This window comes from Podarcis liolepis (assembly GCF_965112155.1).
Source record: "Podarcis liolepis genome assembly, chromosome: 12".
In the NCBI taxonomy this organism is placed as follows: Eukaryota; Metazoa; Chordata; class Lepidosauria; order Squamata; family Lacertidae; genus Podarcis; species Podarcis liolepis.
The window spans coordinates 40494240-40510247 of NC_139563.1; the positions used below are offsets into that span (position 1 = coordinate 40494240).

Here is a 16008-nt window from a genome sequence, read left to right on the forward strand (position 1 = left end):
CTCTGCAGCTCCAAATACTGATATTCACTTATTGCTATTGCTTTGCACCTGCTTATCATTACAATGGGCTTCATTGTAAGCATTTATCACCACATACAATTTTGATAGAAACATTATATTACAGGATAAATAGATGAATAATGACAGATAAATTATGGCAATCTGTTCAACTAGGATTATAATAGAAAAGAGATATCAGATCTGAGTATACAGCAGTCAGATTTCTTTTTATTCTTTTTATTTTTTTTTCTTTTAAAGAGCAGTGAGGACTGACAGGTCTTTGGAAAAGTAATACAGTTTGCTATAAACTTTTAATACCACAACATGGTCATATTGATTATTAAACCATAAAAAATAAATAAAGTGCTACAAAGTGAAATATGTTTGTGTGTGCAAGTGATGGAAATCTGGTTCAATGAAAAGATTTACTCAAGAAGACAAATAGTGTTTTCTACCCTGAGATCATTCAATTTGTGTTAAAAAAAATCATCAGGTTAGAATACAACAAAGCAAGTTCTCTGGAGTGAGTGCTTCATCTTTTAAAAATTACTGTATGCACATTACTGGCTTATTAAAAGAAAACATTTGCCAGTGGTTTTATAATATTCTGTGAAACAGAATAAGTGATACTGAATTTTGCAGGTCTAATGGAAATTTGATACCATCTGTTTCCTAGCATTGCTTAAGGTAATTAACATAATTGATCACTGTCCTAAAATATGGCCAGAAGGAATAGGAAAACTAGCTTTTACTAATTAAACCATTTATAGAGGGGAAAAATATGAGATTTTAATCAAGTCCCTTTCTTGTGGTTAGACTCTAATACTTTAATTTGTCATTTCTACTTGGTGCTTTGGAAATATCATATTTATAGGAAATATAACATTATCCATATTCATTCATTCAATCAATTTTTATACCACCCTTCACCCGAAGATCAGAGGGCAGTTTACAATATAAGAACACAAAAATACGTAACATAGTAACAAACAAAAAACAATAACCTGTCCACACACAGTTTAAAAGGGCATAGATTGCTTAATTAGTCAGAGGCTATATCTTGTGCTTCTTTTGTTGCATAAGAATACCTCATGATTTTGTAGCCTGCATTTCTTTTCCTGCTTACATGACCTCTAGAACCCTGGTAAATCTTCACATTGATCTGCATCATTGCTTACAGCAGTAAAACTGTATCAGAGTCTACTATATTTAGCAAGTGCAATACCTAATTAAAAGTTTTGTGAGTTTTAAAGTAGAATAAAGCTGCAATCCTATACCCAAAATCAATAGGATCTACTTCTGAGTAGACTCGCTGGCTGGCACTGCAGATCACTTCTTTCAATCGAGCTCTGGCCTATTTGAAACAGATACACACACACACATACTAAAATACACTTTAGAATAACCCACAATGTGTTTCCAACACAGCAATACATCACTGGCTCATGAGTCTTCTAGGAGAGGCTCCAGAATAGTACCACAGCTTTAATGTACCTTTAATGAGTCTCTTCTAAATCAAGGTTATAGCATCACCTGAGCTGGACTCAGCAAATGATCCAGATTCTTGGCTATGTACAAGGCTGGTGACTTCCTGTAAGCACAGGTACTGGGGAGACTGCATGGGCTAAACAGTTCTGTTGCAGTTCAAAGAATGTTGCTGTACAGCCGCCACTTAGTGGAATGGCAAGCGAACTCTCCCACGTTTCATGGAGAAATGCTGGTTCACTAACACAGAGAGGAAAACAAGTGGCAGGGAGAAGCCATTGCAGAGAATGACATTCAGCCATTGCTCCTTCCTCTTAATCTGCCCCTCTTTGCCCACCAAATTGCCAAGTAAAGGGGTAAAGCACAAAGGGGTAAAGAACAGACGCCCCAGTGGCGGGTCAGGTCACTCAACTCAAAGGATGCCATATGGCAATGCCAGAACCAGTAAGCAGGTAGCCCCAGATGCTATTCCTGGGTTCTCTTGAACTGTCAGTGACTAGCAAAAGCGGAGAGATGTACCCCAAACATGTAACATTTGGGTTCAGTGCAATCATGCAGGCATCCGCTAGCTGTCTCTAAGTCCTGTCACATTTTCCAAAGCATGTATTTACTGCCAAAGCCATATTTAAGAGGAGTAATACTCCCTACATCTTGCCTGTGCAAACAAACCTGTAGTGGCACCAGCGTTGCCACATTTTTTAGTAACAGTAGGCTCATAATTTATTTAAAGAAATTAATTTACTATTTAGTCACTTACACTGCAATCCTATAACACTTACCTGGGGGAAAGTTCCATTTGATTCAATAAGTGTGCTTCAGGGTAGACATGTGGGGGGTTGTGTTGTTAAGAAATTAAAGCAAGGATCACCAACATGATGCCCACGGGTACCCATGCACCCACACAGATCTTTCCTGGTGCCCACAGGATCCCCTGCCTCCCTGCACCAGTGAATTTTGGCTTGAAAGAAGCTTTCCATTGTAGCCAATAGAATGGGTTATGATATGTGCTTGGTTTCTCTCTCTGTGTGTGTGTGTACATGATATCCATAACAGTTTCTCAAGCTGAAATGTGCATGCTGGCCCAAAAAGGTTAGCGCCCCCTGAATTAAACTACTGCCCTGCTAGCAGTTACCTAGTTATTTATAGTGAACATTGATTATAAAGTGTTACCTTAACCAAATTAAACCACATCCCTGAGTCAACTCTTAAATATTAGTGAAGATTGCTCCTTCCCATGAGCAACACACAGTGTCATCTTTTAATTTGTAATTCATGTATTAATAATTACTGTGATATTTGTACAGTGAAATGAAACATGTTGCAACCCAGGATGACATTTCAGTATTCAAATCCATCTAACTAAGAGTAATCTGAATTCACAAGACCTACAATCAAAGAGAAAAGTGACAACTGCAAGGGGAGTGATAGATAGATGAAAGTACTTTTGACAAAAGCTGTGAAGTGAGTTCCCACTGAGGGATGATTTTCGCTAGTCTCCAGGTATAACATTATGCACACTGATGAGCTGATCAACAGTACAGAACTTCTACCCAGCTGTAATCAAGAGTGATTGATGGTTGGGACAAAAAAAGTTGATTATCATGACAAGACCACTGATGCAGAGAAAATAAGCAGCGCTGGAGAAAGGAGAAATCCTATTCTCAGAATATCCCTAAAGACTTCTTTATAAGGCGTACAAGAAGGCGTTTTATGCTTTTAACAATGTGCTTCAGTACAAATGCAACCTATTTATGCAGCAGTGTCCCACCAACTACACACTTAAACCTGCAGAAACCTAGCAGAACAAGATTTGTAAGTCATTTCACTCGAAACTCATTTTTTCAAAGCTCTATCTATCAAGAGTGCAGGTCAATACTATGAATACACCTGTATGTTTGTTCTTGCAGAAAAAAAGCATATTTCTGAGAGCTGCAGGGGACTCATTTGAAACTGCCTTTTTGGATTTCATCTGCAGAAGCAGTGAGTCCCTGATGGCAATTTTAGACCTTTAAATGCTTCATTTTCAATTCATATCAAAACAGAAGCTTAATCCAAAGTGACATACCTTTATAAATATTGTTTCAATGTGAATAAAAATGCACTTAGCTCAAGATAAGCATAGCTTAACATTGGTATTTAGTTCAGTTTCCAAATTGCACTTTTTCAGCATGTATTAATATGAGCTCTGAGAAGCTGAAACACTATTCCAAGTAAATATAGTCAGCAGCGAAAATTCAGCACCGTAGATTTTTGCACCGAAATTGATTCATACAACTTACAGTCCAACGTACACAAGCTAGCTGAACTGTGGCATTGGTCATAATGAGGCTGCTCTGCACTGCAAGCCATTATGTGCAGAATACTCACAACGTGAATCCAGTAATTTCCTTCGTGTCATCACAATTTTGTACCCTCTTGGGGTACAAAAGGGTGCACTGTGGCACAGACAGGAAAGGCCAGATAAGTCACGGCACATCAATACTCCACAGTTTAGGGTAGTTTTTATGTGACGGCATCTTGTAGTTTGTTCAGGTACATCAATAATTGTTCTCAGTTTAAAACCAGAGAATCTGTTTAGTAAGGACAGCGGTAGCTGCAGGCTTCCTATGCTTCAGATGACCTGAAGCTTTATCACAGGTAAATATTGCTGGCGAACTCACTGAAGAAATACTAAGATAAATGATGATTAAATGAAGCTTTGTACCTGTGCCAATAATATTACTATTTTAATAATGAGGAGTATAAACAAACCATCTGGCTGGGAGGTGGTTTCACAGGATGGGCGCCACTACCGAGAAGGCCCTCTGCCTGTTTCCTGTAAGCTCACTTCTCGCAGTGAGGGAACCGCCAGAAGGCCCTCGGCACTGGACATCAGTGTCCGGGCAGAACAATGGGGGTGGAGACGCTCCTTCAGGTATATAGGACCGAGGCCATTTAGGGCTTTAAAGGATAGCACCAACACTTTGAATTGTGCCTGGAAACGTACTGGGAGTTAATGGTTCAGGACCAGTGTTATGTGACCTCAGTGGCCGCTCCCAGTCACCAGTCTAGCTGCCGCATTCTGGATTAGGTGCAGTTTCCGGGTCACCTTCAAAGGTAGCCCCACGTAGAGTGCATTGCAGTAGTCCAAGTGGAAGATAACCAGAGCATGTGCCACTCTGGTGAGACAGTCTGTGGGCAGGTAGGGTCTTAGCCTGCATACCAGATGGAGCTGGTAGACAGCTGCCCTGGACACAGAATTAACCTGCGCCTCCATGGACAGCTGTGAGTCCAAAATGACTCCCAGGCTGTGCACCTGTTCCTTCAGGAGCACAGTTGCCCCATTCAGAACCAGGGAGTCCCCCCACACCCACCCGCCCCGTCTCCCAAAAATAGTACTTCTGTCTTGTCAGGATTCAACCTCAATCTGTTAGCCACCATCCATCCTCCAACCGCCTCCAGGCATTCACACAGGACCTTCATGACCTTCACTGGTTCTGATTTAAAGGAGAGGTAGAGCTGGGTATCATCTGCATACTGATGAACACCCAGCCTCAACTCCCTGATGATCTCTCCCAGTGGCTTCATATACATATTAAAAAGCATGAGGGAGAGGACGGAACCCTGAGGCACCGCACAAGTGATAGCCCATAGGTCTGAACATTCATCCCCCAACACCACTTTCTGGACACGGCCAAGGAGAAAGGAGTGGAACCACTGTACAACAGTGCCCCCAGCGCCTCTAAACAGTGCAGAAGGATGTCATGATTGATGGCATCAAAAGCCGCTGAGGGATCCAGCAGAACTAGGAAACAGCTTTCACCCTTGTCCCTAGCCTGCCAGAGATCATCGACCAGTGCGACCAAGGCAGTTTCAGTCCCACGATAAGGCCTGAACCCCAACTGGAAGGGATCCAAATGGTCCCCATCCTCCAGGCAAGCCTGGAGTTGTTCAGCAACCACCCGTTCAATAACTTTGCTCAAGAATGGAAGATTTGAGATTGGGCGATAGTTGGCCGTATCAGCCAGGTCCAGAGATGTTTTTTTAGAAGCGGTTTAATGACCACCTCTTTTAGCAGGGCTGGGAGGACTCCCTCACAGAGGGAAGCATTCACCACCCTGCAGAGCCCATCGCCCAGCCCTTTCCGACTCACTTTTATGTACCTCTTTCCATCAGCCCACCCCATCCCCAATTCGGCCAAACATTCTCAACTGAGAACTTTCTGCTTGGCTCTAGATGCGGGGGGGGGGGGGGATGAACTGAGCTAAAGCATTCAAATAGTTTTTACAGCACAACATTAGGGCCATCCAGTTTCAGACTGAGTTCAAGTGCTATTACCAGCTTCTAAAATTATGTCTTAGGAAAACTATGGTAATGTTTCAAAATTTGCAGCACATGCCTATAAAAGCAGAAGCCATCGCATATCCAACTGTGCAAAAATGTATTAGGATGTTCTCAAATTAGTCATGTGTTCTGTATAAATGCAGGGCATTCTCCAATATTTGATTAGGCTTCCTAAGGCAGAATATCAAGATGTTCGGATGTTCTGTACGCTTTCTGTGTTATATTGATATTCACTGAGAATATTCGAATGAACAACTTTCTAGTATTCCCCCTCCCCCTTTTCATTACAGTGGTACTTCGGGTTATGTATCCCTCTGAATACATAATCTTCAGGTTGCAAACATGGCATACTGGGAAGTGTATACTTCTGGATTTTGCCACGCGTGCGTGAGCAGAAGCGATCTGCGCACCGCTCACATGTGCAGAAGGGTGCTTCCAGTTACGGACTTTTCAGGATACAGCTGGACCTCTGGAACGGATCCTGTCCATAACCAGAGGTACCACTGTATTTTTCAGTTGCCAATATATGCCAGACTTTGTAGAAAAGCAAGAAAATAAGGTTGCCATATTCTGAAGAGCAAAAAAGAGGACACATTTGCTGACTTCTAACAATGGATCGCTATGGTGACTCTACCCATGAAAGAGAGGACGTGTCCTGGGAAAAGAGGACATATGGCAACCCTAAAATATGCCAATGTATTCCACACATGAGAAAATATTGGGAATGTTACATCCGAGTGGCAAGCCACCGGCCCCCCAAACCATGTCCAGCTCTTCCCCATGCCTTTTCCCCCTACCACATTTGCCTGTGCAGCTGAAGAGAAATTTCCCAGGCACTGTGGTTTGTTTTCTTCCAGTCGGCCTAGGCACCTATCTGCTCTTCCTTTCCCTCCATGATCAGCAGGCTTCCATATAACTTTATCTATAGCTATATATAACTCAACCTGTAGAACTGAAATTGCAGAAAGGAGAACCGAAAGAGAAAAGCTGAGCCGATGAGTATCAAGTAATCATATACATTATTGCTCCATAACCATGAGGCAAATGTGAAATAATATCATACAGGTTCCATTGCCAAAAAAGCAAAGCAAAGCAAAGCAAAAACCCAAACCCATTATCTCATGCATACATATTTTTAAGAAGATATAAATTATCTACTTACATCCGAATTAAATCTCAACTGGCAAATGTTGCACGATATGATTTGCTTTCTTCTGTGGGGAAGAGGAACCCCAAACGTATGATTTATTACAGCTTTTTGAATTGGGTCCATCTGCAACAAAAGGAGGAGAAATAAAAGCTTTTCTATTCTCTTGGAAGTCTGCCAATTCTGCTAACAATGCTTAATGGAATTTACACACTGCCAATGGATCGTATCCAACCAAGCTTTACACAGAGTAGACCCACTGAAATTAACAGACTTACACTAGCCATGTCCATTAATTCAAGTTTATCTATGCTGAGTATGACTCCCACTGGATACAACCCAAAGTCTTATTTTCTTTTTAAACATTAGCAGTACAACCCTTGTAAGTCTTCTTAAAAGTAAGTATCACTGAGTTCAATGGGGCTTTCCTTCCAAATAAATGTGCACAGGATTGCAGCCCAAGATACCACTTCCTTTCTATCTGTATAGATGTAGCAATTTTATTTTATTTTTTAAGCAAAAAATAAAAATTGGGTGCAAATGAAACAAAGAACTCTGAAGGGCACACCGGACACAAATTTAGAAAATCTCATTGCAAGAAATTGATGGATCCTAAAGAAATGTGCTGAACATTCTGACATGTCAGACTGTTCTTTCTTAACTTTAGTTAGTTACTACACAAGATCTGAATGTTTCCTCCCTTGCTTCAGCGTTAAAGAATCTCACTTCAACTTTCACATATATTGTGTTTTTCTGGCACAGAAAGTGGGATCATTTCTCCTTCTTGGCTCTTTTTGGTGTGTGTCTGCAGTAACTCTCAAGTGGGAAGAATATGGCGAAAGAAGCATGCTATAAGACAAATTAAGATAGAAGACTCAAGGGAAAATAGAAAAGAACAAGTAGTAGAATGGATTATTGTGTCAAGGACTCATTGTGCAGTTACTTTTAGCTCTCACTTGCTTCACGAGATTTCTAAATCATTAAGATTTTTTGATGTTTAAATATTTATTATTGAGCAATGAGAGACATATTTTGCATTTTATTTGAAGTGCAAAAAAGGATAAATATATCACAGATGCAAAGAAAATGACAAGTTATTTATTTTTGCAACATGGACAACCTATTCAGCTACAAATGCTTTCCTTGTTTCATGAAGCAATCTCAAAACTTTCTGTTCTCAAAGACCATGGGTAGGCAAACTAAGGCCTAGGGGCCGGATACGGCCCAATCACCTTCTAAATCTGGCCCGCGGACGGTCCGGGAATCTGTGTTTTTCCATGAGCAGAATGTGTCCTTTTATTTAAAATGCATCTCTGGATTATTTGTGGGGCATAGGAATTAATTATCTCTCTTTTTTCCAAAATATAGTCCAGCCCCCCACAAGGTCTGAGGGACAGTGGACCAGCCCTCTGCTGAAAAATTTTGCTGATCCCTGTAAGACTAATAGGGAGAATCAGTAATAATATAACTCGAAAGAAGAAAGGCACGGAAGAAGAAACTATCACCACACATGTCGCTACCCGTATTGCAGAACACTGCTCCACAGAGGGAAAACAATAGGGCTATGCTTGTCTAAGCAGTTGAAAATGGCCACAAAAGTGGCAGTTGGAAAAAAATGGGAAGACTACAGAAGAAACACAGGAATGAAGTGGATCTGGAGTTATGTCATCTGAATTCTCCAAAACAACTGAATAAGAGGACTGTATATTGAGACCTCCAATTTGCCACCTCCATTTGCTGGTGGTGGATTGGGACAAGCCATTTTGGAGGGAGTGCCAGGCCTAAGGAGCACAGCAACTCTTCACAGCAGAACTTGCCCCTATGAGGCAGTTGCGGAGACTAAAGGTCCCCGCATTCCCACAGCTGCCTAAGTCTCCTCCTTCCCTGGGTCCTTCCCAAGCAAGCTGAGACTACGCTGGTGTGCCTGTCTCTGTTGCTCCCTCTTCATACCTCTTCTGGTCCTGTGAGACTGGGGGGGGGGCTTATTGCAGCAGGGGGCAGCACCCTGGCCTTTTTACCAGCCTGACTCATCTCTGCCTCTTGGCCTCCCTCGTCTCCTGCTTCTGCTTCCGGACTTCTCTCTGCCACAAACTCTCCTTGCTCACTAAACCCTGTTACCTCTTCAGCTTTCTACACCACCACCTCCCAGTCTTCTCCGTGTTCTCCATCTGACCACTCATTGTCACCCCCGACACCAATTCCTAGGCTCTGCCTGAGCTTTCTTTCCTTGGGGGTTCACCAGCTGGTGCCTCCCACCATTCCTCTGCTTTCAGCCAGAAAACCCATGACTATTTTTCAAGCACAGATATGAAACATATGAGTCAGCTAGCCTTTCTATGTATGGAAGGGATTCTAGGAAAAACAAACATCTCTTGAGATCAAGCACTATAAATAGGACACGAGAACATTTATTATTATGGTACTGATTATGACCCGGGACTGACTGCACATCAAAGGCATAATAATCTAGCCCCTGGTTCCAGAAGATGCCATTCTGCATCCCAACAGAAAAATCTACTGAACTTACCTATATCAACCGAAGCACACAAAAATGTCCTATACTGTACTCACAAAGTGTATTTCTCTTATTAAGGATCTAGGATTCTACAGGCTACAAAATGTATCTCTAAAATGTGAACCTCATGATTTGTGCTTGTAGTTCTATATGCAAAGAGGTTTGGATGGCAGCCAAAGTGATTAAGAAAAGCCGGTTCAGATGCAGAAATCTCTACTCTGCCAATTGCTGTTTGATACAGCAAGTCAGAATTGCTTTTCCAAATATAACTCCATAAATCCCAGTCCCTAACAAAGTCAGGGCAGACAGGCAAGTGAGGGTGAGTGCACTGGAATTATATTAGGATTTTCTCCTAGAGTAGTTTTGTGGGGAGGGGGAGGGGAAGGCTGCCAACCCATAAAGTTTTAAATAAATATTAGATAAGTGCCCAAATGTTTGTTACAGGAAAGGGATGCTGGCAAGTGGACCACACATACTCTCACCCATACACATTTGTGAACTCTGAGAAACTGAGATAAAAAAGCGCAGGGAATATGAATGGTCTGCTTGAATCAGAAGAACAAAGTAAAAGAAATGGGCCATCAGGACAGATAAAGCGGAAGATATTAGAAATCTGATACTGATTATTTAGAAACATATTCTCAGCAATCTGTATATAAAGATAGCAGGCATTATAGTTCCTTATTCTTTTCTCTAACTTTTCCAGGAATCTGCCTGTGAAACCCCTAAATGTTTATTCAAAGCCCTTGCCTCTGCATTTGAAATCCTGAAATCCCCTTTTTTGGAATAACCTCCTGGTTTTAGTGCAGCATGCAAATAATCCTGCAAGTTCTCTATAACCATTTTTCAGTCTCATCAAATGGTGTTTGGGCTCTAACCATGTGAAAAGCACAAGGGAATATATGAATGCTATGCTATGAATTGCCAATAGTATCTTTATTCTGTAATCCCCTCCATCACCACGTTTGTTCCGTTTAGGTGCTTTTTAAAGGTTGAAAGCCTACATGCACTTACGTGGGGGTAAATTCCATTAAACTTAATGTGGCTTACATCTGAGTAGCAGGGAGCCAACAGGATTTGCCTGAGTAATTGTTGCAGGGTAGGCTGTCGTCTCAACACAGGTAAGACAAACACAGCTGTAGGCTTAAACTGGATCATTTACTTAATATTACTTGCTGCAACAGAAGGAAGGAAGAAAGAAAGAAAGAAAGGTGAAAGAGAAACTAAACCCACAAGTTATGGACCCAAGCATACCCGAGAGTTCCCAGTCATCCTTATGACTTACTTGTAGCTGCCTACAAGGAAACTTCTAAAAATGCCTGCTGACCTAAAGTTGGCAAGACTAAGCCTTATAGCTATGTCTGCCATCCTTGAGGCAAGCCAAAGCACCTACTCTGCAACATAGAATAAAGGTGGCATGTATTCTGCTCCACTGGCAAAAGGGTCATACAACTTGGACACAGATGATTTGGCCACTATACTCCCTGATTTACACTCTACAAGGGCCTGCCACTGAAGATAACTTGGAAACATCAACTGGTCACCCCACCCCCAAAAAAGACCCCAAATACTTTCTGGGGTACCTCGTTTCCAATTAAGTATTTTCAAATGAATGTTTAAAGCCCTAAACAACTTAGCCTCCATCTCACTGAATCAAAGTTGAAAGGGGACCTGAGAATCATCTGGTCCAAACCCCTGCAATGCAGCTGCCCCTTACAGGGATCGAACCTTCAGCCTTGGTGTTGCCAGCACCACACTCTAACCAACCATCTAAATCAGGCATAGGCAACCCAAGCCCTCCAGATGTTTTGGGACTACAACTCCCATGATCCCTAGCTAACAGGACCAGAGGTCAGGGATGATGGGAATTGTAGTCTCGAAATATCTGGAGGGCCAAGGTTGCCCTATGCCTGATCTAAATGATGGTGTCTTCCCTACAGACCTTCTGAAACATTAAGATCAGCAGAGGGGGCCTCTTGGTAGTTTTGCCATACTAGGTAGCTTGGGGGGTGGTAGCCCGGGAGAGGACATTCTTTGTGACATTGTAGAAATCCCTTCCCACTTTCACTATGCAGGTTTTTTGTATGCCTAACTTATTGTACGTCTGCCTGTCAAAAAGCAAGAGCTTTGCTCCCCTCCAATGCCCACCTTGACCCATGTAAACAACCCAAGTTTAATGAGTTGTGAACTGGTTACATCACTGTAGGTCTTTGTTCAATTGCTCCTAGGCTAGCAATGCTACGTTCATTGCAAGATCAGGCATGCAGTTTCTGATTGAAGAGGTCAGGAGTCAAAAGAGAATTAAGATTTACAGCAACCAAGGTTCAGGTGGACATGCTTGGATAAATTCCAGATTAAACTGTTAAACAGCAAGCAGTGTATTCTAAGAGTATGTGTTGTGATTATTTATTTATACCTCATAATAACTGCAGCAATACTCTCAGCAAAGGTCAAAAAGCCTCCCTTCTCTTTTGTTCTTTTTTCTATTTTTGAGTAAAATAGGCTTTGAAGCTTTGTCCTGGATACACCCATTTAAGAATTTAAACCAGCAACAACATCCCATCCCCAAGGATTGGCCTATTTTTCTCTCAAGGGTGGGAAAGCATTTATTCACACACACACACACACACACACACACACACACACACACACACACTCCATACGTTACTGCTACTATCAACTTCCCCTTCCTACACTGGCCACACATACACCAAATTTTCTTTATTAAATAAAAATAACCATCACACCAAGAGACGGGATTACCATGAGTGTACTTCAGGGTTGTTGTGCATTACACTAGAGAGCCAGTGTGGTGTAGTGGTTAAGAGCGGTAGTCACGTAATCTGGGACACTGGGTTCGTATCTCCGCTCCTCCACATGCAGCTGCTGGGTGACCTTGGGCCAGTCACACTTCTCTGAAGTCTCTCAGCCCCACTCACCTCACAGAGTGTTTGTTGTGGGGGAGGAAGGGAAAGGAGAATGTTAGCCGCTTTGAGACTCCTGAAGGGGAGTGAAAGGCAGGATATCAAATCCAAACTCTTCTTCTTCTTCTCCCTCTCTCAGATCCCCCCCCCACCCCCAAATGTAGAATATCCACACTGGGTGAATTTGCAGAGCTGATGTAACTCATTATTCTCAAGCACAATACAGTGGTACCTCGGGTTAAGTACTTAATTCGTTCCGGAGGTCCGTTCTTAACCTGAAACTGTTCTTAACCTGAAGCACCACTTTAGCTAATGGGGCCTCCTGTTGCCGCCGCGCCGCCGAAGCACGATTTCTGTTCTCATCCTGAAGCAAAGTTCTTAACCCAAGGTACTATTTCTGGGTTAGCAGAATCTGCAACCTGAAGCGTATGTAACCCGAGGTACCACTGTACCCCCCTCTCAAAATATGGATAGTGATACACTCCAACATTCAGACGAAAATAGGGATATTCTGTGGTTTAGAATGAAATGTCTCTATTTTCATGAGGAATGTTGGAGGGTGCTATGGAGGTATGAGTTTTATTTGTATTTTTGAAAAGGTAACGGGGGGGGGGGGATTAAATCAAATCTGAGTGGGGGAAACCATGAATTTCTACGTTTGCTGCTCCCTTTTACTTTAGTCACACAGCCATAGCTTTACTGAAATACACCCCAGATTTGTCAATTATTTCTCTGGCCAACAATCACTTCTGCACCAGGAAAGACAGGAGTGTGGGGGTGGGCAGCTTCAAAGTACCGGTAATTCTCCATTGTCTGAATCTAAAGAAAAATCTAGAGTGACCCACATACAAAGGAAGCTCATAGAATGAGTTCAAAACGACACACGTCCATTGCTTAGAGAAAGGAATCCTGGGTCATTTTGAAGCCGTTTGAGGGTTATAAATTTCTCTATAAGCATTCATTGGCTAAAAACACTAAAGGCAGGAAGAGGGCGGGACCTCATACTACATGAATATAATTTAAAAGTACATGGATATCCATGGATATCAAGGATTTCACCAGTACAAAACTGATACGGACAACCACCTCAGACCAAAAGCATGCCCACACCATATATCTCAATAAAGCATCCATTATTGTCTTTAGTCTCTTCTTCAAGAAAAAACAAAACTATGCAGCCCTGTTCCTTAAATGTAACAAACTATAAAAGGTAAAGGTAAAGGACCCCTGACAGTTAAGTCCTGTCGCGAACAGCTCTGGGGTTGCGGCACTCATCACGCTTTACTGGCCGAGGGAGCCAGCGTTTGTCCACAGACAGTTTTTCTGGGTCATGTGGCCAACGTGACTAAGCCGCTTCTGGTGAAACCAGAGCAGCGCACGGAAACACCGTTTACCTTCCTGCTGGAGCAGTACCTATTTATCTACTTGCACTTTGATGTGCTTGCGAACTGCTAGGTTGGCAGGAGCAGGGACCGAGCAACAGGAGCTCACTCTGTCGCGGGGATTCGAACCGCCGACCTTCTGATCGGCAAGCCCGAGGCTCAGTGGTTTAGACCACAGCACCACCCTGTAACAAACTATAGCTAAGATCATTTCCACTGACACTATATGTAGAATTTGGAAACAAATTCCAGATTTTTTACTGAGCATTCATGAGGCCAGTGGACCTAGTTTCTCCCCATCTGCATGTTCATATCCACAGATATGTCACATGTGCAGAGCTCACATAGCTGAATATTAACATTAAGATTTTAAAGCTATCAAACCACGGATATAGCTACAGAGCACACTAAATTAAGTTTGCATTGCTAATGAGAGGGAGTGCCTACATTGTGCGCAATCAGCAGATAACCTGGTCTGTCGATCCACATGGTCATGTTAATAATTATTTCTAATAACGCACATAATGTTACCCAGGACATCTCTATGCCTGCGAAACACAGCTGGTTTTCTCAGTATTCTATCTACCAGATCAATAATCAACTTTGGGAATAAAGAAAGGAGCCAGCAGAGGGAACTTGCTTGTCAAAATACCTAATAATAGAAGAAGAAAAAAATCCCTATAAACTCATTTTCAATACAGATGAGAACCAATGATGCAAAGCTCTTAAAAATGCATGTTCTAGATGTGCTGTCATGCATGACTCATCCCTTTATAGCTGATTTAGTCAGTGTTGCTTCAGTAATTATGATAAATAATTAGGCAGTGATTTGAAATTCGACATAATAACTTATAGCATTTTTACATATTTTTTGTGAATCACTGCTTCTGGTCGTATCAATGAAAAGTTTAACACTATGATAAACTGCTTCTCACACATTTGAGATAGAAATACGTGTCTGTTTGAAGCCATCAAATTCAGCCAGGAAAAAAAATCTGTCATCTATAGATAAAGCGACGTAATGAGCAGCTGCTGTCTCAAATGTTCCTCTTTTTGTGAAGGCAATCAAACTCCCCACCCCTTCTGTACCTACAAAGCCACCTCAAACTCTGTGGTGTTCAACTTTTTCATATTAAAGCTCTTAGTATCTGAAGCCTTGTGATAAACCAAGCAGATGCCCTTCATGAAAATGGTGTTTAAGAGGTACTTAAATTATCATATCACTACATCATCAAAAATTCTTTCCTAATTTTCACAGCCACTTTCTTGTATGCTTTTAAATTATTACATTAAATGTTAACATTTTGTACTTTGGGTAACACACCTATTAATTCCCATGCTCACAACCACACCTGAACTATCAACTAAATCCCAGTGTGAGCACATGGAAACGGGGGGGGGGGGGGGTAAATTTGCGAAGCATTTTGTTCAGCAAAATGAGGGGACAGAATGCTGGTTCTACCACTTCAAGCTGAAGTTTGTGGGGGGAGGTAGCTATTTTTGAATATCTCCTTCCATTAGAGTTACTCCCTGTAACACCAGTGCAGCAGACAAGGGGATGAACTTGAACGTTTCTCCATGATGTGCTAATACTTCAACTGCAGGGAGTTGCTGTTTTTTATTTTTATTTAATTTTTTTATTTAATTTTTAAAAAATAATTGCATAAGCATTCAAATTAAGGTGACTAAGGGTCCTGCTTTACAGTGTCCTCTGTATGAAGTGCTGTCAGAAGACAACCCTCTGTTTGAAGAAGTTCCCTGCACTGTGCAAATCCATGTTCTCCTCGGTACTCTTTTCTTGCAATTACTCTTTTTGGCCATGTTCCAGTGGCCACACTAATTCAGGCATCCCTCTACCTGTAGTGACACAGTAATAGCACTACTCAAAGGAAAGCATCAACCAGTGTGGGTGCGATCACGATCACATACATTTACTCTCCAACACTTAATTATCTTGCACATGCCTATGCTATTTGGCCGCTTACTTCAAAGGGTAACTTACTGTAGATGCCAATTAAACGGTACGATGGGGCATATTCTGTTACACACACATGCAACAAAAACATCAAAGGTATGGCGATTGGATTTCGTCCAACACATCAGAATTCCCCAGAAACTGGCTCCCAAACAAGCAAATTCTATGCTTTCTTGGACGGGCAAAAAAACAAGAGACTGAAATAACAATTAATGTGTCATGAATGTTTTCAAGTTTATTGTGAATTTCGGAACAAA

At 41.8% G+C, this 16008-nt stretch overlaps 1 protein-coding gene and 1 long non-coding RNA gene across 24 annotated transcripts in view; one reads left to right on the top strand and one right to left on the bottom strand.

Annotated features, from left to right (window-relative positions):
• The window catches only part of LOC310690045, a 133418-nt gene that overhangs the window by 90786 nt on the left and 26624 nt on the right, over positions 1–16008 (top strand). The gene's annotated exons all lie outside the window — the stretch shown is intronic.
• The window catches only part of ZNF385D (zinc finger protein 385D), a 554298-nt gene that overhangs the window by 79326 nt on the left and 458964 nt on the right, over positions 1–16008 (bottom strand). For 16 of the 18 annotated variants that reach the window (XM_083468253.1, XM_083468266.1, XM_083468263.1 and 13 more), the window contains one exon: positions 6971–7081. The exons of the other annotated variants lie outside the window; for them this stretch is intronic. In XM_083468253.1, the coding sequence (XP_083324379.1) occupies positions 6971–7081 (111 nt within the window). The remainder of the gene's footprint in view (positions 1–6970; positions 7082–16008) is intronic. 18 annotated transcript variants of the gene reach the window in all.